This window comes from Chiloscyllium plagiosum, chromosome 20, assembly GCF_004010195.1.
Source record: "Chiloscyllium plagiosum isolate BGI_BamShark_2017 chromosome 20, ASM401019v2, whole genome shotgun sequence".
Taxonomy (NCBI): Eukaryota; Metazoa; Chordata; class Chondrichthyes; order Orectolobiformes; family Hemiscylliidae; genus Chiloscyllium; species Chiloscyllium plagiosum.
The window spans coordinates 33,858,592-33,882,230 of NC_057729.1; the positions used below are offsets into that span (position 1 = coordinate 33,858,592).

Below are 23,639 nucleotides of genomic sequence, written 5' to 3' on the forward strand. Positions count from 1 at the left end.
CTTTTCCAGCAACACATTTTTAAGCTTTGATCTCCAGCATCTGCTCACTTTCTCCCAGAATATCAGATACAATTGTCATCCACCCAGTAGTCATGCTTCAATTAAGATAATGTGTGCAACACTAAGCAAATAAAATTATACAAACAAAACCCTGCATCTACAAGCACATCATATCAAACCCAGCCATTATAAATTCCAATGCCAAACATGTCATGGAGTTTGTCAGGCTTTAATTATATTCTCCTGGCAATGGACAGCTGCAATGACACCACTGTTAGGTGGTGCAAATGCATGGTTACACACAGTTTACATTATAAATAGGGATTTGTTTAGCTTAGTTGGCTGGGGGGGGGGGTTTGGTTTGTGAAGCAGTGTGATGGGTTTCAAAACCCACTGACTGAGGTTACCACGTAGAACTGTCCTTTTAAACCTCTCCCCTTGATAGAGATATAATGGCCTTCCGGTAAAATCACCATCAGTCATCTCTCTCTAACGAGCACACAGCCCTAAGACCTGGTGAGACGGTGGTGATAACACAAGATTATAAATGTGAACTCAAGAATTTGTAACAGATAAGGACAAAAAGTACAACTTTAAAATTAGGATCCATATTGCCATCGGTGACCCCAGTCCTATTATAGCCTAGCCTCACTTAACCGGAGGAGGTTTGGAATTCCAGTATGCAACCTCTCAGCATATCAACCAATTCCATCAGTAAGTATACTTTAGAATCGTACAATTAAGCTGAATAATGTGCATTTATCAAAGCTCCTTGTATGCAAAGTACAAAAATAAACACAGAAAAGAGTAGTTGGAGATGCTTTGATAAGACAGGAGAGAGAAAAAGTTCAAACATTGGAAATGACCAATTGGGCATGCTTCTTTGTGACATTTCATCATTCACATATTTAATAAAGAAAATTTCTACAACATTTAGAGATTAGAAAACCAGAGAGTGGAAATACATGAAAGCAAAAAAGAAAGGATAAATTCCAGCCCAATGCCTTCAGACAAAAACAGAAGTGATTTCCTTCATAGGCTGTGTTCCCTGGAGTGTTGGAGACGGAGGGGTGACCTTACAGAGGTGTATATATAAAAAAAAAGAGGGGCATGAATAGAGTAAATAGGCCTTTTTTCCTGTGGTGAAGGTGGGGGGGGTGGGAGTCCAGAACTAGTAGCGATAGGTTTAGAGGGAGAGGAGAAAGATTTAAAAGGGACCCAAGGAGAAACTTTTTCATGCAAAGGGTGGTGTGTTTATGGAATGAGCTGCCACAGGGAGTGGTGGAGGCCGGTACAATTACAACAACATTTAAAAGGCATCTGAATGGGTACATGAATAGGAAGGGTTTAGGGGGATATGGGCCAAGTGATGACAAATGGGCAGCACTGTGGTTAGCACTGCTGCCTCACAACGCCAGAGACCCGGGTTCAATTCCCGACTCAGGCGACCGTGGAGTTTGCACATTCTCCCAGTGTCTGCGTGGGTTTCCTCCGGGTACTTCGGTTTCCTCCCACAGTCCAAAAATGTGCAGGTTAGGTGAACTGGCCCTGCTAAATTGCCCGTACTGTTAGGTGAAGGGGTAAATGTAGGGGAATGGGTCTGGGTGGGTTGCACTTCAGCAGGTCAGTGTGGACTTGTTGGGCTGAAGGGCCTGTTTCCACACCAACTAATCTAAAAAAATGTGAATAGATTAATTTAGGATATCTGGTTAGCATGGACGAGTTGGACCAAAGGGTCTGCTTCCGTTCTGTACATCCTTATAACTCTAATGATTAGATGAATGTTTTGTGCTCTCCTAAAAAGACAGCAACATTAGTAGGGAGAATAGCAATCAACTTTCACAGCCATGAACCAGAAAAAAAAAGATTACTGGAGGTTTCAGAGCAGTGCACCAACACTCCCTTACTACTCCAAATAATTTATAGCTGCTAAAGTTTGGAGGTTGAGAAAACAGTGAAAATGGGGTAATAAAAATCATACGTCTTCTGCATCAAGTCATACACAAGTTATAGCCTCACTGCAGCACAAAAGGAGAATATTTGGCCCAATGGATGAATGCTGGCTCACTGTAGTGAAATCTGTTCAGTTTCATTCTCTTGCTGGATTGCCATAACTCTATAGATCTACTTCCCTCAAGCACATAAGCTGTTTCCTTTTCCAATCATTGCTTGCAAGTGTGAAAAACATCAAGATAGAGTCTTCACGGTCATCCCGTTTAAGTCTTCCTCAAATCCCATTTGCATTTCTTTCTCCATACCTTAATTCTGCATTTCCCATGTCCATTTTTATTGGGATGGAAGGGAAACAGCTAATGTAGCAAGATAATATCATTGATTTAGTGGCAAAAACAACTGTAGAACTAGCAAGCACTATGAGAAACTTAGGGGCTGAAAAAAAAAAACTTACATTTATACATTCTCAAATATCCAAAATAGCTTCAAATTGAATTACTAAAATCTAGTCGGTCACTTATTACTTCAGGAAATGCAACTGTGAACATCAAGTCATATGATCAGAGAAAAAAAAAAAGAGTAGGATATCCAATTTTAGCCAGTTTGTGGAAGGAATGTTGAGATGTCACAAATGTAATTCATAAATTACACATTAACTGCAACCATGGTTACACTGTGCAGACAAACAATCACCAATTTGCAATTAACAGAAATAAGTAAGCAGTTTTATTTTACTTTAAGAAAGTGGCTTGCATTTATAGGCAGCATATTGGACTCCCCTGCCTCTCTTTGAATCGTATGCAGTTTTAACGTCCACCTGACAGTACCTTGGTTTAACTTCTCATTCAAAAACTGTCTCCAATGTAGCTGTCCCTTAGTACCATACTGATTATATCCAACTCATGACAATATGACTTTGACAGATGTGCTACTACTAACATTTAGTCTGAATTCTGGAGAAAGGAAACAGCTAGAGAGGAAAGTAGTTTTCATGGTATTATCATCATGGTTTCGATCAGAGAACAACAATCTCGGTTTCAAAAATAGCTGGAAAACAGGGAAGAACATTCATAACTGAGGCTAGAAAACGTTTAGACAAAGAGTGCTCTTAGCAAAATTGATAAAGAAAGGCAAAAAGAGCTTTTGATGACAAGATGATGATTAGAAGATATAAAGTGGAGAGGTTTTCATCATGTGGCATTCCTCTTCTGTGCCTGCTATCCAAGATCATGAAGAGCTATCTCAGCAACAGGAATACTGCAGGACAAAAGTAATCACAAAGCAAAAAGAGAAAACTAGGCCCTTTACAGGCAGCTTTAGGAATGAAGGAGATTTAGCAGCTTCAATTTAAGTAACAGAATAATAAATTAATGCATATTACTCACTGTCTGTTTGGAGAGCAGCCGTCAACATTTCTCTGCACTTATTGCGAACAGTATCACTTGTAACAGGAACTGGAGGGAATGTGGTCATCTTTGGAGTAGTAGGTGTTCTTGGTTCTGGTCTCTTACTAGAGCTACAAGACATTGGGTTTTCATTAATTGGATCAGATTTCCAGTGAAAGCAGTCAACTTCAAAAATAAAAAAGGTGACACTAATACTGACCTGATTTACTGAATACCTTTAACAAGGTACTATACAGAAGACAGCTAAACAAGATTTGAGCTCATGGTGTAAGGGACAAAATACTATCATGGACAGAAGATTGGCTGATGGGCAGAAGGCAGACAGTAAGGATAAAGGATGACTGCTGCTGAGTTTGATTTCCACGAGGGTATGTGTTAAGTCCACAATTACGTGATGGACGAAGGAACTGAGGGCATTGTGTCACCTGCAAACTTAGCAGCAGGGTAGGTGGAGAGACAGGTAGTGTTAAGAAAGCAGGGCTTGGATATGCTAAGAGAGTGAACAAGGAAGTGGCGATGGAATACAATCTGGCAAAATGTTAGGTTATGCAGTTTGTTAGGAAGAAGAGGTGGAGATTATTTTCTAAACAGGGAAAAGCTTCAGAAATCTGAACCACTAAGGGACTTGGGAGTCCTAGCTGAGGATTCTCTTAACATTAAGATGCACGATCAATTGGCAGTTAGGAAGGCAAATGCATTCATTTCAAGAAAGTGAGAATACAAGAAAAGGAGTATACTGCTGAGGCTCTAGAAGGCTCTGGTCAGACTGCATATTGAATATGATGAGCAGCCCCTGGGCTAACTGATCTAAGGAAGGATGCACTGGTATTGGAGGGAGCCCAGAGGAGGTTTGAAAGAATGATCCCTGGCTTGTCATATAAGGAGTGGCTGAGGACTCGAGGACTATACTTGAAGTTTGGAAGGATTGAGTTTTTTGGGGGGGGGCAGGGAAGAGGTTGGGTGGGGAATAATCGGACTGAAAGTTATAGAATACTGAGAGGCCCAAATAGAGTGGTCTTGGAGAATGGAGTATCAGAGGCTGAGGGGTGACCTTATATAGAGATTTATAACATTGAGGGGGTACGGTTAGGTAAAGGGACAAGGTCTTTTCCATAGGATGGGAGAATCCGAACTAGAGGGCATACATTTATGGTTATAGGGGAAAGATTTAAAACAGACCTACGGGGCAACTTTGTCACAAAGGGAAGTGCACGTATGGAATGAGCTGCCGGAGGCAGTGGTGGAAGCTGGTACCATTGCAACATTTAAAAAGGCATCTGGATTTGTATATGATTAGGATGTGGGCCAAGTGCTGGCAAACGGGATTAGTTTAATTTAGGATATCTGGTCAGCACGGATGACTATTTCCGAGCTGTACATCTCCATGATTAGATTAGATTAGATTTTTTTTTATTAGATTCCCTACACAGTGTGGAAACAGGCCCTGCGGCCCAACAAGTCCACACCGACCCTCCGAAGAGCAACTCGCCCAGACCCATTTCCCTCTGACTAATGCACTTAACACTATGGGCAATTTAGCAGTGCCAATTCACCTAACCTGCACATCTTTGGACTGTGAGAAGAAACCAGAGTACCCAGAGGAAACCCATGCAGACATGGGGAGAATGTGCAAACTCCACACAGACAGTCGCCCGAGGCTGGAATCAAACCTGGGACCCTGGTGCTGTGAGGCAGCAGTGCTAACCACTGAGCGAAAGTGTTTCCACAAATAGGGAAGACTAGAACCCAAAGGCACAGTTTCGAGATGAAGGGACAAGCCTTTAGAATTGAGACGAGAAGGAATTTGTTCAGCCAGAGGACAGTTAAATCGATCGAACTCATTACTGCAGAGAGCTGCGGAGGCCAAATCATCGAGTGTATTAAATACAGAGATAGATAGGTTCTTCATTGGTGAAGGGGTCAAGTGAGATGGGGAAAGGCAACAAACTGGGGTTGTGAAACATATTTGCCACGATTGAGTGGCAAAGCAGACTTGATGGGCCAAATTCTGCTCCTACGTCTTATGATACCATCCATTCCCCATGCAAATATCCAAACTAAAAAATAGTTTTAAGGTTTTATCTCTTTTTATAAAACAGGTTATTCAGATTACTGTGTGTTCAATGTCAGTACAAAAGAATATATGATACTAAGGAAAATGAAATTAAGCCACTTAGGCATTCATTTTCAGTAACTATTGAGGTTTTGCTGTTCTATTCAGGAAAAAAAAAGCTGATTTGTTAATTATTTTCATAGAGAAAAACATTTCATTCATTGGTATGAATTACCAAAAATATTGGATAATTTGCGAAGAGAGAAACTATTAAAACAGCATGTGAAAAATTTCTATTTTTTCATAATAGTCTGGTAGAATAAACACATATGCTCAATATTACAGACAATGTTTGAATATCCTTTGCATCTCAAGTCCTCAAAACCCTTAGTTCTAGAGAATAAACTTATTTTGAATGAGAAAACCTGATGTTTGAATTTTTGGTAAAGCAATGTACAAATGGTAGGTAATTATACCTTTATCATTATCAATACCTGCATCACCATTACTATTTCCAATTGCATCTCCTCTACTACTGTCAAGTTTATTACTACATTAAAATATTCTGCACAAGTACCAATAATACTTATCAGAATTGTCACAAAATTGGACAAAGAAACAGTACCACATTTAATCAAGTGTTTAGTCAAAAACGATACCTTTTAGGAACATCTGAAAGGAGAAAGAAAGCCTTTAGGGCAAAGCTTAGAGGGTCATTTCAGACTGCATGGCCTTGGCAGCTGAGGGCACACGGACAATGTTGCAATAATTAAAATTCTGGACACTCAAGATAGCAGAATTGGCCGAATGCAAATATCTCAAGAGGGCTGTGGGCTACAGAAGACTACAGAGCTCCGAGTTGAGTGTGCATGGCAAAATACATAAACAAGGATGAGGAATTTAAATTGAGGCACTGCTTAATATGGGAGCAATTATTGGTCAAACAGCACAGCATTGATGTGTATCAGGATCTGATGCAAATTAGGGCACCAGCAGTGAAATTTTGGATCATGTTAAGTTTTCAGAAGCTAATGAAGTCACAGAGAAATTACCCACTGGGAATCTGAAGAGTGGGGCAACAAGTGGTTGTTCCATTAAAATGGAACTGTATGCATTATAGAAGGTAATTAAATGTTAAAAAGGAGCTCTGAAAAGACCTTTGTTCTGTTGAGTCTGAAATGTTCTTTGAGGAAGATGAACATTCCTTTCTTTTGTCTTCAGCATCTTTGTCTCCTGCAGGGCCATCTGCAAACCATTAGACAAACATCAACTACAGTACTTTGAAATTAACACACCATCCATTTAATATATAATCACTGATCTTGAGGTTTTCAAAAGCACAAATTAAAATACAAGAGAAAGCTAGCCATAACTAAATAGAATTTCTGCAGGCATTTAAAAAAGGAAAAGCATAACTAATGTGTGCACTGGTCTTTCAGGAAGTGAGTCGAGTGTATGAGATGCTGGAAAAGTATAGCAGGTCATGCAGCATCGGAGGAGCAGGAAAATTGACGTTTCAGGCAGGAGCCTATCATCAGGAATGTAGGGCACCTGCTGAAATGTCAATTCTCCTACTCCTCAGATGTTGCATGACCTGCTGTGCTTTTCCAGCACGACACACTCTTGACTCTGATCTCCAGCCCTCACTTTCTCCTTCAGGAAGTGAGTCTGGAGAATTAATAATAGAAAATAAGGAAACAATAGAGAATTGAAGAAATATTCTGTCTGCCTTCACTGGACAGTAAACATACCAGGAGTAATTATAAAATCAAGAGGTAAAAGGAAAGGATGATGTTAAAACAATAATTAACAGGTTAATGGTATTCAAAAAAAAAATCTCAGCGCTAAAAGCTGACAAATCCCCAGGTCCAGAAGGACATCATCCTGGGACTTAATAGAAGTGGCCGCTGAGATAAACCTAGTATGTGTATTAAATTTCAAAAATTTTCTAGATTCTGAAAAGGACCCATTGCGTGGAATGATGCTTGCTTTTTCCTCTATTTAAGGAAAGAAGGAGACAAATCAGAAAACTACAGGCAATAACAATAGCGTTAGGGAAAATTTGAGAATCTACTATGAAAGAGGTTGTATAAAGCTGGGCACTTAAAATCTCAATGCAATCAGACAAAATAAATACTTGTTTGTGAAAGGGAAATTATGTTTCACTAAATTAAATTAGAGTTCTTTGAGGTAGTAACAATGTGAATGAAGGGGAACCTGCAGATATACTTAGATTTTTAGAGGCATACAACAAAGGTGCCACATCATATGTTACTACGCAAAATAAGACCATAGCAAACATATTGACTTGAACAGAGGAATGATTAGTTAACAGGAGGCAGAGAGTAATCATAAGTGGGTCATTTCAGGTTGGCAAGATGCAAAAGAGTGGAATGCACAGTGATCAATGCTGGGGATTCAACTATTTATAATCTATCAATAACTGGGATGAAGAGACTAAATGTATGATTCAATTTGCCTTCATAATCACTTATTGTAACATGAAGCCACTCAACTCCTACTCTTCTGCCCTGACTGTTTCAAGTTAAAAACCACACAATACCAGGCTATAGTCCAACAGGGAACACTGCTAAATTGCTCTGCTGTCCAAATGAGCTAATTATCTCTAAGAAAGCTGCACATCGTCCTTCTAGTGGACACTGCAGGGACAAATCGATTCATCGGACAGCTTGTTGCTCAGGAACAGCCTATTATTATTTTCTTTCCCTCTTCTCCCCATATTACACATTTAATGAACAACGCACCTCAAAGAGGTTAAAAACTACATTAAGTGAATATAAACAAAATCCAAGACATTTTCACACTCTGAATTCAAACAAAAAGAAACTAGAATGAGGTCTTTATTTACACAATATAGAAACACAAATCAAGCTAAGTTCTACATGGTTCTTCGACATTAGATTCTAAGTTTCCAAATAATATTTCATTGTGGACCTGCATTACATTTCTTGTATATTGGAGACATTTTAACCTTCATATTACAATTTCCTCCCTTCACCATATCTTTTATTTACAAAGACATCACTTCAACATTAGCAAGTACATCCTACAATTATATTCTACACATATCCATTTTGATCATGACCTTCATTGTTGCTCATGATTAGACATCCGTTACGAGGTTCGAGTAGAGAATGTGGTACTAGAAATGTACAGCAGGTCAGGCAGCTTCCGAGGAGTAGGAGAGTCGACAGTTCGGGCAAAAGCCACCACGCTCTCTACTCTAATTGCCAGCATTTGCAGTTTTCACTTTTGCCTAATCAGTTACGAGCTTATCTGTTCCAGTGTGAAAAGTTTTCAAACTGTATGGTTGATAGCATAAAATAGTTGAGACTATTTCATTAAGCATTAGTGTGAAATATTTTGAGAGCGAGAGGATTACGATCCATATAAGTAACAGTATCTTCAGGATTGTTTTATATTTGGACTTAAAGCAAATACTAAACTCAGTCTTGTTCGCCACAACTGAAAATTCCTGTTGATACACTGAGTTTACATGAAAAGCAACAATCATGGTGCTGGCATCAACAGTCAGTTAAAATGGAGTCATACGGTCATAGAGACGTACAGCACGGAAAAAGACCCTTCTGTCCAACTTGTCCATGCCGACCAGATATCCCAGCCCAATCTAGTCCCACCTGTCAGCACAAAGCCCATATCCCTCCAAACCCTTCCTATTCATATACCCATCCAAATGCCTCTTAAATGTTGCAATTCTACTAGTCTCCACCACTTTCTCTGGCAGCTCATTCCATACACGTGCCACCCTCTGCGTGATAAAGTTGACCCAAGGTCTCTTTTACATTTTTCCTCTCTCAGCCTAAACCTAGGCGCTCTCGTTCTGGATTCCCCCACTCCAGGGAAAAGACATTGTCTATTTAACCTATCCATGCCCCTCATGATTTTATAAACCTCTATAAGGTAATCCCTCAACCTCAGACGCTCCAGGGAAAACAGCCCTAGCCTATTCAACCTCTCCTTATAGCTCAAATCATCCAACCCTGGCAACATTCTTGGAAATCTTTTCTGAACCATTTCAAGTTTCACAACATCGATCCGAAAGAATGGAGACCAGAATTGCATGAAATATTCTAACAGTGGCCTAACCAATACAGCCGCAACATGACCTCCCAACTCCTGTACTCCATACTCTGACCAATAAAGGAAAGTATACCAAACGCCTTCCTCACTATCCTATCTACCTGCGACTCTACTTTCAAGGAGCGATGAACCTGCACTCCAAGGTCTCTTTGTTCAGCAACACTCTCTAGGACCTTACCATTAAGTGTATAAGAAATCTTTTCTGAACCATTTCAAGTTTCACAACATCGATCCGAAAGAATGGAGACCAGAATTGCATGAAATATTCTAACAGTGGCCTAACCAATACAGCCGCAACATGACCTCCCAACTCCTGTACTCCATACTCTGACCAATAAAGGAAAGTATACCAAACGCCTTCCTCACTATCCTATCTACCTGCGACTCTACTTTCAAGGAGCGATGAACCTGCACTCCAAGGTCTCTTTGTTCAGCAACACTCTCCACGACCTTACCATTAAGTGTATAAATCCTGCTAAGATTTGCTTTCCCAAAATGCAGCACCTAGCATTTATCTAAATTGAACTCCTTCTGCCACTTCTCAGCCCATTGGCCCATCTGATCAAGATCCCGTTATAATCTGAGGTAACCTTCTTCACTGTCCACTACACCTCCAATTTTGGTGTCATCTGCAACCTTACTAACTATACCTCTTATGCTCACATCCAAATCATTTACATAAATGATGCAAAGTAGTGGACCTAGCACCAATCCTTGTGACACTCCACTGGTCACAGGCCTCCAGTCTGTGAAACAACCCTCCACCACCACCCCTCGGTCTTCTACCTTTGAGCCAGTTCTGTATCCAAATGGCTAGTTCTCCCTGTATTCCATGAGCTAGTTCTCCCTGTATTCCATGAGATCTAACCTTGCTAACCAGTCTCCCATGGGGAATCTTGTTAAACGTCTTACTGAAGTCCATGTAGATCACATCTACCACTCTGCACTCATCAATCCTCTTTGTTACTTCTTCAAAAAACTCAATCAAGTTTGTGAGACATGATTTCCCACACACAAAGCCATGTTGACTATCCCTAATCATTCCATGCCTTTCCAAATACATGTACATCCTGTCCCTCAGGATTCCCTCCAACAACTTGCCCAACATGGACCTCAGGCTCACTTGTCTATATTCCCTGGTTTGTCCTTTGGCTGAGCTTACGTTGGTGCTGCCAGAACTGTAGCGGTACTGGTACCAATTTCAAAGATATCAAAGACAAAGACACCTTGACATTCTTTTGTCAATTCAACTTTCTTGAAAATTTTAAAGAAAGGCAAAAGAAGCCACTACAGTGCAAAAATTCAGAACAAACCTCCACATCAATATATTGAAAAATTTTTTGTTAAGTTTCAGGCATTAGAAAAATCCAAACTAACCTAATTATTCTCTGGGTTCTACCGGGCCTCATCCTATAGTATGACTTTGGTGTGCTTTGCTTCAAATCTGGTAGTGTGACCAAATTGCATTTGGAACGCTACACCTGGCACTTGTATTCAAAATAATAAAAAGCTCCAATCGAGGCTATGTTCTTCATATATTTTTGAAGGGGTTTGGTCTGGTCCATAACATAAGCATTCTGAAGAAGTCACATTAAACTCAAAATATTATCTTTTTCTCTGTTCAACTACCAAAGACAACTTCACCAGTAAACTCAATTGCAAAAGCGGAGACATTCAAATATCTGCTCTTCATAAACCAAACACTAATCCGTACATCCTTGGACTAATGTCTCATTTCTAACATGTAATTAGTAAACCCATTCTATTACATCAAGAAAGCCTGGCTAAGTTGGCACCATTTTGTAGCATAAATTCGTATGGCCTGAGATTAAGGTAGGCACAAGGGAAGGGATCCTTCTAAATTAACCTTTATCCAATGAGCCAAGAGGTAAGTGAATAGAGGCACAGAACCAATTCATCGCTCATCTGTAAGCTTAACAGTTTTTAGGTATCCCATTTGGAACTGTAATGAATTGGAGAACCTTGCCCTATATCTAGTTGTGACATTGCCAGATAATGTGTGAATGTCATTCCTTAACTTAGGATGGCAGGTCCTCCCTGGAGGATATTTCATTATCGGATTATATATACCCTGTGTATTCTGAAGGAAACTTGTAAATATCCACCACTATGTCTCTACTGACCTCCCCTGTCACCTGGTGTTCCAGTTCACTTTAGCTAGCTCAACTTTCACCACTCATAGCTGTCTTTGAGGTTTACAATATTAGTCTTGGACCCAATGTTCTCCCATACAAACTGGATGTAATATGTACAGTGATTGTTGCTACCAAATGTGCCTGAACTCAGATTATTAAATAAATTGTATCATATTGCACAGTACCAAGTCTAATATAACTTTGTCTTTTGATAGGTCCAAAACATGCTGCTCAAAACTCTCTCTCTGAAGCACTGTGTCAACTCCTTATCACATTCTTAGCACCAATGTGACTTTTTTTTAATTTATACATAGATTATAAGGTCTCCATTTTTATCAAAAGCACCAAACATTAATGTTTGTTATTTTGCCTCATATTGTGATTACTGTTAAGAGACGCTGTAAGCCACCCCCACTAGTGACTTATTTCTCCTAGTGCTCCACATCACCGCCCCCCCCATCCTGATCTCCTGAAATCTCTTGTTGTACAAATGACAACTTCAATTAACAGTCCTCCCCCTCCACCGTGATATCATAGACCTCTCAATATTCTCAACTTAAACCATGAAGTTCTGAAGCCAAGATCTCTCACAGACTGGACTTATTTACTTCAATGCGTGATACCAATTTTTGGTGAATGTTGTGCAGATAGTGTGTGTTTAGTTTTGTCTGTTGTTATATTTGCAACATCAAGTCTGGATTGTTGGTACATTCCTAGGTTTATTTCTTTGAGCCCTTTCTGAACATTCTCTAACCTTCAGTTCACATTTTTATTGCTTACCTTGTTTCTACTCTTTGATCTACCACATATTTCCACATTTGACTCCTTGCCCCATTTAGAGTCATAGAGATGTACAGCATGGAAACAGACCCTTCTGTCCAACCCCCGTTCATGCTGACCAGATATCCCAACCCAATCTAGTCCCACCTGCCAGCACCCGGCCCATATCCCTCCAAACCCTTCGTATTCATGTACCCATCCAGATGCCTTTTAAATGTTGCAATTGTTCTAGCCTCCACCACTCCCTCTGGCAGCTCATGCCATACACGTACTATCCTCTGCGTGAAAATGTTGCTCCTTAGGTCTCTTTTATATCTTTCCCCTCTCACACTAAACCTATGCCCTCTAGTTCTGGACTCCCCGGCCCCAGGGAAAAGACTTTGCCTATTTATCCTATCCAATTTTGGTGTCATCTGCAAACTTACTAACTATATCTCTTATGCTCGCATCCAAATCATTTATGTAAATGACAAAGTAGAGGGCCCAGCACTGATCCTTGTGACACTCCACTGGTCACAGGCCTCCAGTCTGAAAAACAACCCTCCACCACCACCCGCTGTCTTCTACCTTTGAGCCAGTTCTGTATCCAAATGGCTAGTTCTCCCTGTATTCCATGAGATCTAACCTTGCTAATCAGTCTCCCATGGGGAACCTTGTCGAACGCCTTACTGAAGTCCATATAGATCACATCTACTGCTCTGCCCTCATCAATCTTTTTGTTACTTCATCAAAAAACTCAATCTAATTTGAGAGACATGATTTCCCACGCACAAAGCCATGTTGACTATCCCGAATCAGTCCTTACCTTTCCAAATACATGTACATCCTGTCCCTCAGGATTCCCTCCAACAACTTGCCCACCACCGAGGTCAGGCTCACTGGTCTATAGTTCCCTGCCTTGTCCTTTCCACCCTTCTTAAACAGTGGCACCACGTTTGCCAACCTCCAGTCTTCCGGCACTTCACCTGTGACTATCGATGATACAAATATCTCAGCAAGAGGCCCAGCAATCACTTCTCTAGCTTCCCACAGAGTTTTCGGGTACACCTGATCAGGTCCTGGGGATTTATCCACCTTAAAACCATCTCTAACTCCCTAGGTATCCAGTTCCCAAGAGAATGAGCCCAACACTTAGGTGTACGTCCTTCCGACTCTCCAGCCCCAATTTTCCCCAGTATCTGTGCCAATGGCACATGAACCAGAAACCACCTTACCCATCCCAGTCTTTGAGCAATGTATTAATCTCCAATCTTATGTACACAATGCCAATTTGCACATGCCTCAAGGAATAACCCAAAAGATTTTTTTCAATTCAGTGCCTAGATCCTCTCTAACTACAGCCAGTTCTAGTTTTGCTTATGTCCCTTTTCTCTATATGAGCCATAACCACCGGATCTTCCTCCCTACCAATGCAAGTTAGTTTGTTTCCTGCAGATATGCCAAACACTGGCACTGGGCAAGCAATAACGTCATTTGGACTCTCATTCTTTATTATAGCGAACAATATCAATCCCTGTCAGTATACTATCACCTACTATTCTTTGTTGCTTCCCCACTTGAGTCGCTTCCTGTGTTATGGACTAGGCCAGACTACTCAAAACATTAAGCAGGCAGCCCACATCATAACTTTGCAATTTGTCTCAATAAGTGTACAGTGAAAATTACCAGAGTAAGCTAGCTAGGTTGACTACCAGGTTTTAAAAAAAGACAAAAATTTATTCACAAAAGTATGGAACCAAACACAAAGAACAGAACAAAGAACATCTGCCAGAACTCAGTCTATCCAAACTAGACTTGATTATGCTGTCCTGAATATGTACAACAGTCCCCAAAAACAAACCCCTTAAACACAGTAAAAATGAAACAAAGGCTTACAAAACTGAAGTTAAAAGGGTAGAAGGAGAGAGAATTTAGCAGCCTGTTCCCACACAGCTCCACTGCTGAACTGACTTGAATTGTTCAGCTCGATGGCTGGCCACGCCCCCTTGACTTATACAGGTTACTTCTAAAGCCATAAAAGCTTTGGCCTAAAGTCTCATCTGTTTATATATAAACAAAAAGGCCTTTCATCGCTGTACCAAACCAGTGGATTCTGAGCCTGAGTTCAGAGATGAACTGAAAAAAACCAAAGGACATAGTAGTATCCTTGAGAAAAGGAACAACTTTTAGAAAAAAAGCTTTTTGTGACAGCTGTACCACAGAACATAGAAAAGTAAAGCACAGAACAGACTCTTCGGCCCACGATGTTGTGCCGAGGATTATTCCCAATCTAAAATAAAATAACCTAACCTACACGCCCCTCAATTCACTGCTGTCCATGTGCATGTCCAGCAGTCGCTTAAATGTCCCTAACGACTCTGCCTCCACCACCACCACTGGTAACGCATTCCATGCATTCACAACTCTCTGCGTAAAGAACCTACCTCTGACGTCTCCTCTACACCTTCCTCCGAACACCTCCAAACTATGACCCCTTGTGCCAATCAATCCTGCCCTGGGGAAAAGTATCTGGCTATCGACTCTATCCATGCCTCTCATTACCTTGTACACCTCGATCAGGTCACCCCTCTTCCTCCGTCGCTCCAGAGAGAAAAGTCCAAGCTTAGTCAACCTCTCTTCGTAAGGCAAGCCTTCCAGTCCAGGCAGCATCCTGGTAACTTCTTTGCACCCTCTCCAAAGCCTCCTTATCTTTCCTATAATAGGGCAACCAGAACTGGACACAATATTCCAAGTATGGTCTCACCAGGGACTTGTAGAGCTGTAGCAAACCCTCGCAGCTCTTAAACTCTATCCCCCTGTTAATGAAAGCCAAAACACCATATGCTTTCTTAACAACCCTATCCATTTGGGTGGCAACTTAGAGGGATCTATGTACTTGCACACCCAGATCCCTCTGTTTCTCCACACTGCCAAGAATCCTGCCTTTAATCCTATATTCAGCATTCAAGTTCAACCTTCCAAAAACGTGTCACTTAGCATTTATCCAGGTTGAACACCATCTGCCATTTCTCAGCCCAGCTCTGCATCCTGTCTATGTCGTGTTGCAGCCTGCAATAGCCCTCAATACTATCGAGGGCACCTTCAACCTTTGTGTCATTTGCAAGTTTACTAACCCACCCCTCAACCTCATCGTCCAAGTCGTTTATAAAAACTATAAAGAGCAGAGGTCCAAGAACAGAGCGCTGCAGGACCCCACTCAACACTGACCGAGGCAGAATACTTTCCATTTACAACCACTCTCTGCTTTGTCAGCCAACCAATTCAGAATCCAGATAGCTAAATCTCCCTGTATCCCATACTTGCTGATTTTATGAATGAGCCTACCAGGAGGAACCTTATCACATGCCTTGCTGAAGTCCACGTACACCACATCCACTGCTCGACCTTTGTCAACCAGACTTGTCACCTCCTCAAAGAACTCAATAAAGATTTGTGAGGCATGACCTGCCCCTCTCAAAGCCATGCTAACTGCCTTTAATCATGCCATGCTTTGCCAAATAGTCATAAATCCTATCCCTCAGAATTCTTTCCAAAACTTTGCTAACCACAGCAACTTAGCAACCTTTTTCACTTTCCAGAGCAACCTAGGATAAATCTGGGGTCTTTCCCTGGGAACTTATCAATCTTAATGTCTGCCAAAATTTCCAGCACATCAACTTCATCAATCTTAATCTGTTCAAGCCTATTGCCCAGCTCCTCAAAGTTCTCATTTACAACAAGGTCCCTTTCCTTAGTGAAATCTGAAGCCAGAAAAAACTCATTTAAAACTTCCTCTATCTGCTCAGACTCCACGCACACGTTCCCTACACTATCCCTGATCGGCCCTACCTTCTCCCTGATCATTCTCTTATTCCTCACGTATGAGTAAAATGCCTTTGGGTTCTCCCTAATCCTTCCCACAAAGCCTTTCTCATGCCCCCTCCTGGGTGCCGTCAGTCCATTTCTGAGCTACATTCTAGCAAGCCTGTAATCCTTGAAAGCTGTGCTAGGCCCTTGCTTCCTCCACCTATGTTCTTCGTTTTGACAATAAGCTCCTCTGTTCTAGTCATCCAAGGCTCTTTAATCTTACCCTTTTTTCCAGTCTCAGAGGAACAAATTTATGCATCACTCACAACAACTGCTCCTTAAACAAACGAAGTCTCCACATGTCTGTCGTGCTCGATCTGTACTCCACAACTCCTGTTTGGTAGCATCGTAATTTCCTTTTGCCCAATTAAATACTTTCCTATGGTAACTGCTCCTTTCCCTCTCCATGGCTATGGTGAATGTGAGGCAGTTGTGATCACTGTCACTAAAGTGTTCTCCCACTGCAAGATCTGAAACCTGTCCTGGCTCATTGCCAAACGCCATATCCAAAACGGCCTCTCTTGTCCACCTGTCTATATACAGAGTAAGGAAACCTCCTGAACACACCCAACAAAAGTGACTCCATCTAAACCATCTTCACTAAGGAGGTTCCAGTCAGTTTTGGGATAGTTGAAGTCACCCTTAACAACAACCCTGCTACATCTGCATTTTTCCAAAACGTGCCGGTCTACGAGTTCTTTGATCTCCCTACTGCGATTGGGGGTTAATGAGGTGCCTGCTCCTTTGCTGTTTGTAACTTCCACCCATACTAATTCAGTAGACAAATCTTCCTAGACAACCTTTGTTTCTGTAGCTGTGATGCGCTAATTAGCAATGCTACACCCCCTCCTCTTTATCCACCTTCTTTGTTCTTTTTACAGATTTAGGGAAAGGAAAAACCCATGTCACATAGTTCACTAAATCTTATGGACAGAGGAAGCAACACAGAGCTATCCTGATTTATCACATAATACGCAACATACAGAATATGGTCTGTGGAGTAATGGAACAATTATGTTCGATGTCATCATGAACTTTAAAGTAATACAATCAAGGGCAACCAGGATGGCTCATTGGGTTAAGACAGCAAGCTTACTAGAACTATTTGTACAGGTTAGGAAAAAAATTGCATCATATCAAAGTATTTAAATTTGGAAAAGAGTGTAGGATGGTAAAGATGTGGTGGCCTTTTTGTGGTTCAGGAATAGGTACTCAAGAACCATAATTAATTATAAAATACAACATTACTGGAAGTGTAATGAATGCTGAGTCCATACTTATAAAACTAAAATACAAATTCCAGGGTAAGACAAGTGAAAAAGTACACAATGCTGGTGCAGCAGGTCAAAAGTGCAACAGTTAATCAGAACGTAGTCTTGAACATACATTCATTGGTAGCTTGTCAAATTCAGCTTTTATTGAATTATCTCCAAAGGCCAATGCATTAGAAATTTTTAATTACACAACTACAAAATTTTATGTCTGATACCATTTTGTAATGGATAAAACTAGGTTTTACTATAAAATGAATTGCACTTGACTTCTATTATCATTCAACATTAGTTTAGTTTCACCACAACAAAAGCACAACTTCCACTAGTCAAGGAGCACTTTCTACCTCCCTCAAATATACCATTTTTCATCAGTTAACTTCAAAAAAAAAATCTCATACATGTATAGTAATTTTTTTTTTAAGATTACTTGGATTATAATTTATAGGTCATATAGATTCTGCCAGTTGTTAGCCAAGCTTACAATGACTAGAGCAGAACTTTACCTAGCAGCTTTTTCCATGATTTGATGAGTGACTTAGCAAGTGTTGTGACTTCTTCATCTGTGCTTTGTTTTCTAACAGCATTCACAGACATCCCAACCCGTGTAGACTAAAGAACAAAAAGGAACAGATATTATAAATCATCTTTAAAATTGCAATAAAAATACCTTCCTTATTTTATCTGATTTTGAGCTGCATTAGGAGAGAAGTCCCCCTTCCTGTGAAATAGGCTCAAGGTTTAATGCTGCCGGACATCAAAATGTCTACTCTTCAGGAATACAAGCAGCCTGGTAAATTTAACAATATTTTAAATTCAGTCTCCAAAAAAATAACTTAATTCATCATACTTTCAACAATTGTGTCAACAATGTAAATTTAACATGTCCTTATATAAAGGATCCTTACTCCTATGTAGTTAATAGAGATGTATGAAGTGCCAATTATCCCACTTCTCATTCCCTGAAGCACCTGCAGCAGGAACAAGGTGAACTGTCCACAAAGCTCCTGTCACATAACACGAAGGCACTTGAGGCAAGATGTATTCCTATGAAAAGTGTTTTTCTTCACATTTACAGCATCTGCAAAGGCTTGCAATAGATTTTCGGATCCATTATTCAAAGGTTATAGGCAATGTTTTGTTAGGATTAGTGGTGCTGGAAGAGCACAGCAATTCAGGCAGCATCCGAGGACAGGCAAAATCGACGTTTCGGGCAAAAGCCCTTCAGCAGGGATTCTGCCCGAAACGTCAATTTTGCCTGTCCTCGGATGCTGCCTGAATTGCTGTGCTCTTCCAGCATCACTAATCCAGAATCTGGTTTCCAGCATCTGCAGTCATTGTTTTTACCTCAAATGTTTTGTTAGGGTCAAGATTAGAGTGGTGCTGGAAAAACATAGGTCAGGCAGCATCCAAGGAGCAGGAAGATCGACGTTTCGGGCAGGGATGAAGGGCTCCTGTCCGAAACATCGATCTCCCTGCTCCTTGGATGCTGCCTGACCTGCTGTACTTTTCCAGCACCACTCTAATCTCTAGCATCTGCAATCCTCACTTTCACCTCATGTTTTGTTAGGGTCGAACATGCAAAACTGTTTATGTAGGGATAATTGGATTGATAATAGCATTTGCCATTGCTGTTAAAAAAAAAAGGCACTTTGTTTTGCTTACTTGACCTGGAATTTGTACAGTGAAGGAGGAAATTAATGTCAGGTGCAGGATTGGGATAGCCTTTGCAATTCCTTTTTAAGCAGGTGTTAAAATGGAAGAAGGTTCAAGTAGCATAGTCAAAAGCAAAGGTGGTGAGACCACAATGAAGTAGGAATTACTGAGCTGATTAAACTTGAAACAAATTGAGGCATTCCTTGATCTCTCAGAAGAGTTAGTAAGAAATGAGTATGAGAGCTATGTCATTTTCTAGGACAAAGCAAGTAGCATTCTTCATAGACCTCAACATCACTATGTTTACTAGGAAATTTCCCAATGCAAAACAATGCCTGCTGGAAACCAAGTCTGAGCCCCTCACTTTTAATATCCAACTGGTTTGCATGAGGCCATTACATGAATCAAGAGTTAAAACCCAAAGCGGAGGTAAGACTTCTATCAACTTTTTGCGGCCAGTAAACTTGGCATTCTCCTCTACTTCTCGCGAGAGCTGTTCAACAGCCTAGTCATAGGACAGGAAGCTTGATGTGATTGGGCTCATTTTTCAGATATGTTGATATCTTGCAACTGACAAGGTAATTTGGCTCTTTTGCACAGTTGTGGCAAACTCCACATACAAGAAAAGGAAATTACAAATTAGAATCACTCCAGAACCTTTTTTACAAGTTACAATTTTCTATTTTTCTCCCCAGGATTGAGATCATAGTTTTAACAATGCCAAATGATGTGCCAAAAGGACTAGCCACACTACCATACATCAGGAGCATCTCGGAACTGACAGCCAGACTACTGTGAATTCGCCTGGGACAACACTACTATCATAGGGCAAGCCAGACAGAGAACAGCCAGGGAATTCCTAGAGGCATGGCATTCATCCACAAACTCCATCAACAAACACATCGACCTGGACCCAATATACCAACCATTACAGCGGACAGCTGAAACTGACAACTGGAAGCGGCAGGGACAGACCACTATAAACACTGGAGGAAACATCAAAGAAGCGCTTCGCAGGAGGCTCCCAAGCACTGATGATGTCGCCTAGCCAGGGGACGAAACGTTTGCAACAAAAACTTCCAGCTCGGCGAACAGAACCACAACAATAAGTGTGAATAATGGAGCTCAGAGATATATAGCATGAAAACAGACCCTTCAGTCCAACTTGTCTACATCGACCAGACATCCTACATTAGGCTAGTCCCACTTGCTAGCACTTGACCAGATCCTTCTAAACCCTTCCTATTCATACACCCATCCAGATCCCTTTTAAAAGATTGTATTTTCTGGTCAGTAAGTTTGTGTAATTTGAACGTCCAAGATGGCAGCAGAGTAGGACTCCTCAGATGGGCCTTGCCCACTCAATCAGTTTCTTTTTTTCTCTCTGTTGCGTTTCTTTCCCCCTCTTCTCTCAGCCATGTATTCCCGACCTTGGACTCAGTTTGTCCTGCCATGCCAGAGGCCCAGCATGGCGGTCTTTCAACGGTACATGGCAGTCCCTCGGCTCAGTGTGAACTTCTGGTCTTGGGACTGCACTTTGAGGCATCATCATATCATGGCTAAGCACTTAAAGACTGTAATGTTTGAACTTTCGGCTTTATTTATTTTGTAATTAAAACTAAGACGGTGTTGCTGTACTATAATTACTGCAACTTAAGTTTGTTCTTTCTTTCTAGCTTATTCTTAAGATTCTGTACCTAGGTACTCGTACCCAAGATGGCACTTTGTGTGGAGACATTATACACTTTCCACTGTAATCCTGCATTTGAGTACATGTGACAATAAAATAAAAGCAAAATTGTCAGTGTAGAGAACAGCAAAGAAGGTTTCCTCATTACAACAAGACCTTGATCAGATGGGCAAATGAGTCAAGGAGTGGTAGATGAAATTTCATTTAGATAAATGTGAGAAGCTGCATTTTGGTAGGCAAACCAGGTCAAGACTTATACGCTCAATGATAAGTACCAGGGAGTGTTGCCGAACAGACAACTTTGGGATGCAGATTCCCAATTCCTTGAATGCAGAGTCACAGGTTGACAGGATAGTGAAGGCAGCGTTTGGTACACTTGCCTTTATTGGCAAGTGCATTGAGTATTGGAGTTGGGACACCATGTTGTGGCTGTACAGGACATTGGTTTGGCATGTGATTCTAGCTTCCCCGTTATAGGAAAGTTGTTAAGCTGGAAAGGATTTACAAGGATGGAGGGTTTGAACTACAGGGAGAGGATGAATAGACTGGTGCTATTTTCCCTGGAGCATCGGAAGGTGAGGAGTGACCTGATAGAAATTTATAAAATCATGAGGGATAGGATGAATAGTCAAGATCTTTTCTCTAGGATGTGGGGGGGGGGGGGGGGGGTACTAGAGGATATAGGTTTACAGTGAGAGGGGAAACATTTAAAATGGGACCCAAGGGTCAACTTTTTCATTCAGAGGATGGTGTGTATGAATGAGCTGCTAGAGATAGAGATAGTGGTGGAGGCAAGCACAATTACAACATTTAAAAAGCATCGAGATGGGTATATGATTAGGAAGGGTTTAGAGGGATATGGCAAATGCTGGCAAATCAGATTAGATTATTTTAGCATATTTGGTCAGTATGGACAAGGTGGACCAAAGGTCTATTTCCGAATTGTATAACTCTATGACTGGTATTATTGCTATTTACCTGCAACAAATCCAAAGTCATGGGAATGCTTTTAAGTTCTTTCAATAAATCAATCGCACCACTCTGCAGAATTAACAGAAAAAGCAGAACAAAAAGTTATTGCAGTATAAGCTGAGTAATTGAGGACCCATACACATTCATGAAAATGTATAATAGTGTTACCAATCGGTGGATCAATCAAGATTAGAAAATACTATAAAATGTTACCAAACACTACAGAAGAATTTTAGAAATAAATGATGTTCAGTCTGCACCAGGCAGGAGATTACCTAAGGTTGTCCCATGTTTTGAGCAGCCTAGACTTTGTTTGCATTTTGCTGTCTACATCCTAATGACTCCTGAATCAAAACCAAGACACAAGTAATAAACCTTAAGGATTAAAAACCATGACACTGCTGCAGCTAACAGTATACAAAAAATGTTCATATGCCAAATATAATTACTGAAGTTGCAGCACACACAATACTAACTGCACTCCGTATCCCTCCCATCCACACCTTCAAAGTAATCAACTGAAAAAAGTTTAACTAGAACCAAAGACATAACATAAATACATCAAATGCAAAGTCAGTGATCCTCATCCCTTGTGGAATTACTGAAATATTTAACTTCACATATTTTAATTCAGAATAGATTAAAAATAAAAATAGAATTTAAAGTTGAAACATGTTCTCTCTGAAAATAACTATCAATAATCAGCATCCATAAAGGAAAACTTTCATTCAAATATCTATTACTGAAAACAATTATATTAAAATATGGAACTCCCTCAAATAACCTTGTCTGTCCACAATTCACCGCGTTCCCCCCATAAAAACTACAAGCGATATGAATTTAAAAGCTGATGAACATAAAGGATCAAGAGGGCGTTCTCCCATCCACCATTTATCTACGTTACAAACGCCAGAAGTCTCAGCATTTCCCCATAAAGTTAACGTTTATTGCCCGAGGGTGTCCTTCAGCCTAACCATTCACTGTACATGGGTTTGTTCACATCCCGCCGGTTCCGGAGGCAGGAACCTGCAGCTAAGCAGCCGGACTGGGCACGGTACTGCATCGACCCCGGGCAGGCAGCCACCTTCTACACACCCACCGTGTTCTTCTTAGACACCATCTTATCCATCTTCTTCGCTATGCGTATGATTTCCTCCAGCTTCCCCATTCTTCTCCTGCAATTCCTTTTTTTTTTAATTCCCCCCCACCCTTGGTCTCGCAACGCTAAGATGGAAAAGAAACAATGGCCGCAGTCATCAGTACCAAACAAACCAAGCTCCCTGCCCCTCTGCTCAGCTTCGCCTCTTGTATATGGCGCTTACCCCAGCCATTCACAGTCTGAGGCAACGAGGGCGCAAGGATCCCTGGGGGTTGTAGTTCCGGCTGGGACAAAGAATGCCGGTTCCCACCATCACTCCGGCGACTGGGTGACTACACTTCCCAACATCCATCGCGCTGCCCGAAGAAGGTTCTGGGCGACTCGGTCATTTGCGTTTCAGGTAAAAACAATGACTGCAGATGCTGGAAACCAGATTCTGGAGAGCACAGCAGTTCAGGCAGCATCTGAGGAGCAGCGAAATCGACGTTTCGGGCAAAAGCCCTTCATCAGGAATAAAGGCAGAGAGCCTGAAGCTTGGAGAGATAAGCTCGAGGAAGGTGGGGGTGGGGAGAAAGTAGCATAGAGTACAATGGGTGAGTGGGGGAGGAGATGAAGATGATAGGTCAGGGAGGAGA

At 41.1% G+C, this 23,639-nt stretch overlaps 1 protein-coding gene across 7 annotated transcripts in view; it reads right to left on the reverse strand.

Annotated features, from left to right (window-relative positions):
- Positions 1–23,639, reverse strand: part of LOC122560156 (transcription elongation factor A protein 1-like) — a 140,182-nt gene that overhangs the window by 39,497 nt on the left and 77,046 nt on the right. For 2 of the 7 annotated variants that reach the window (XM_043710485.1, XM_043710489.1), the window contains 4 exons: positions 21,912–21,974; positions 18,094–18,199; positions 6,570–6,657; positions 3,339–3,469 (listed from right to left, as the gene is read on the reverse strand). In XM_043710485.1, the coding sequence (XP_043566420.1) occupies positions 3,339–3,469; positions 6,570–6,657; positions 18,094–18,199; positions 21,912–21,974 (388 nt within the window). The other 5 variants (XM_043710486.1, XM_043710487.1, XM_043710484.1 and 2 more) reach the window with 5 other exon arrangements.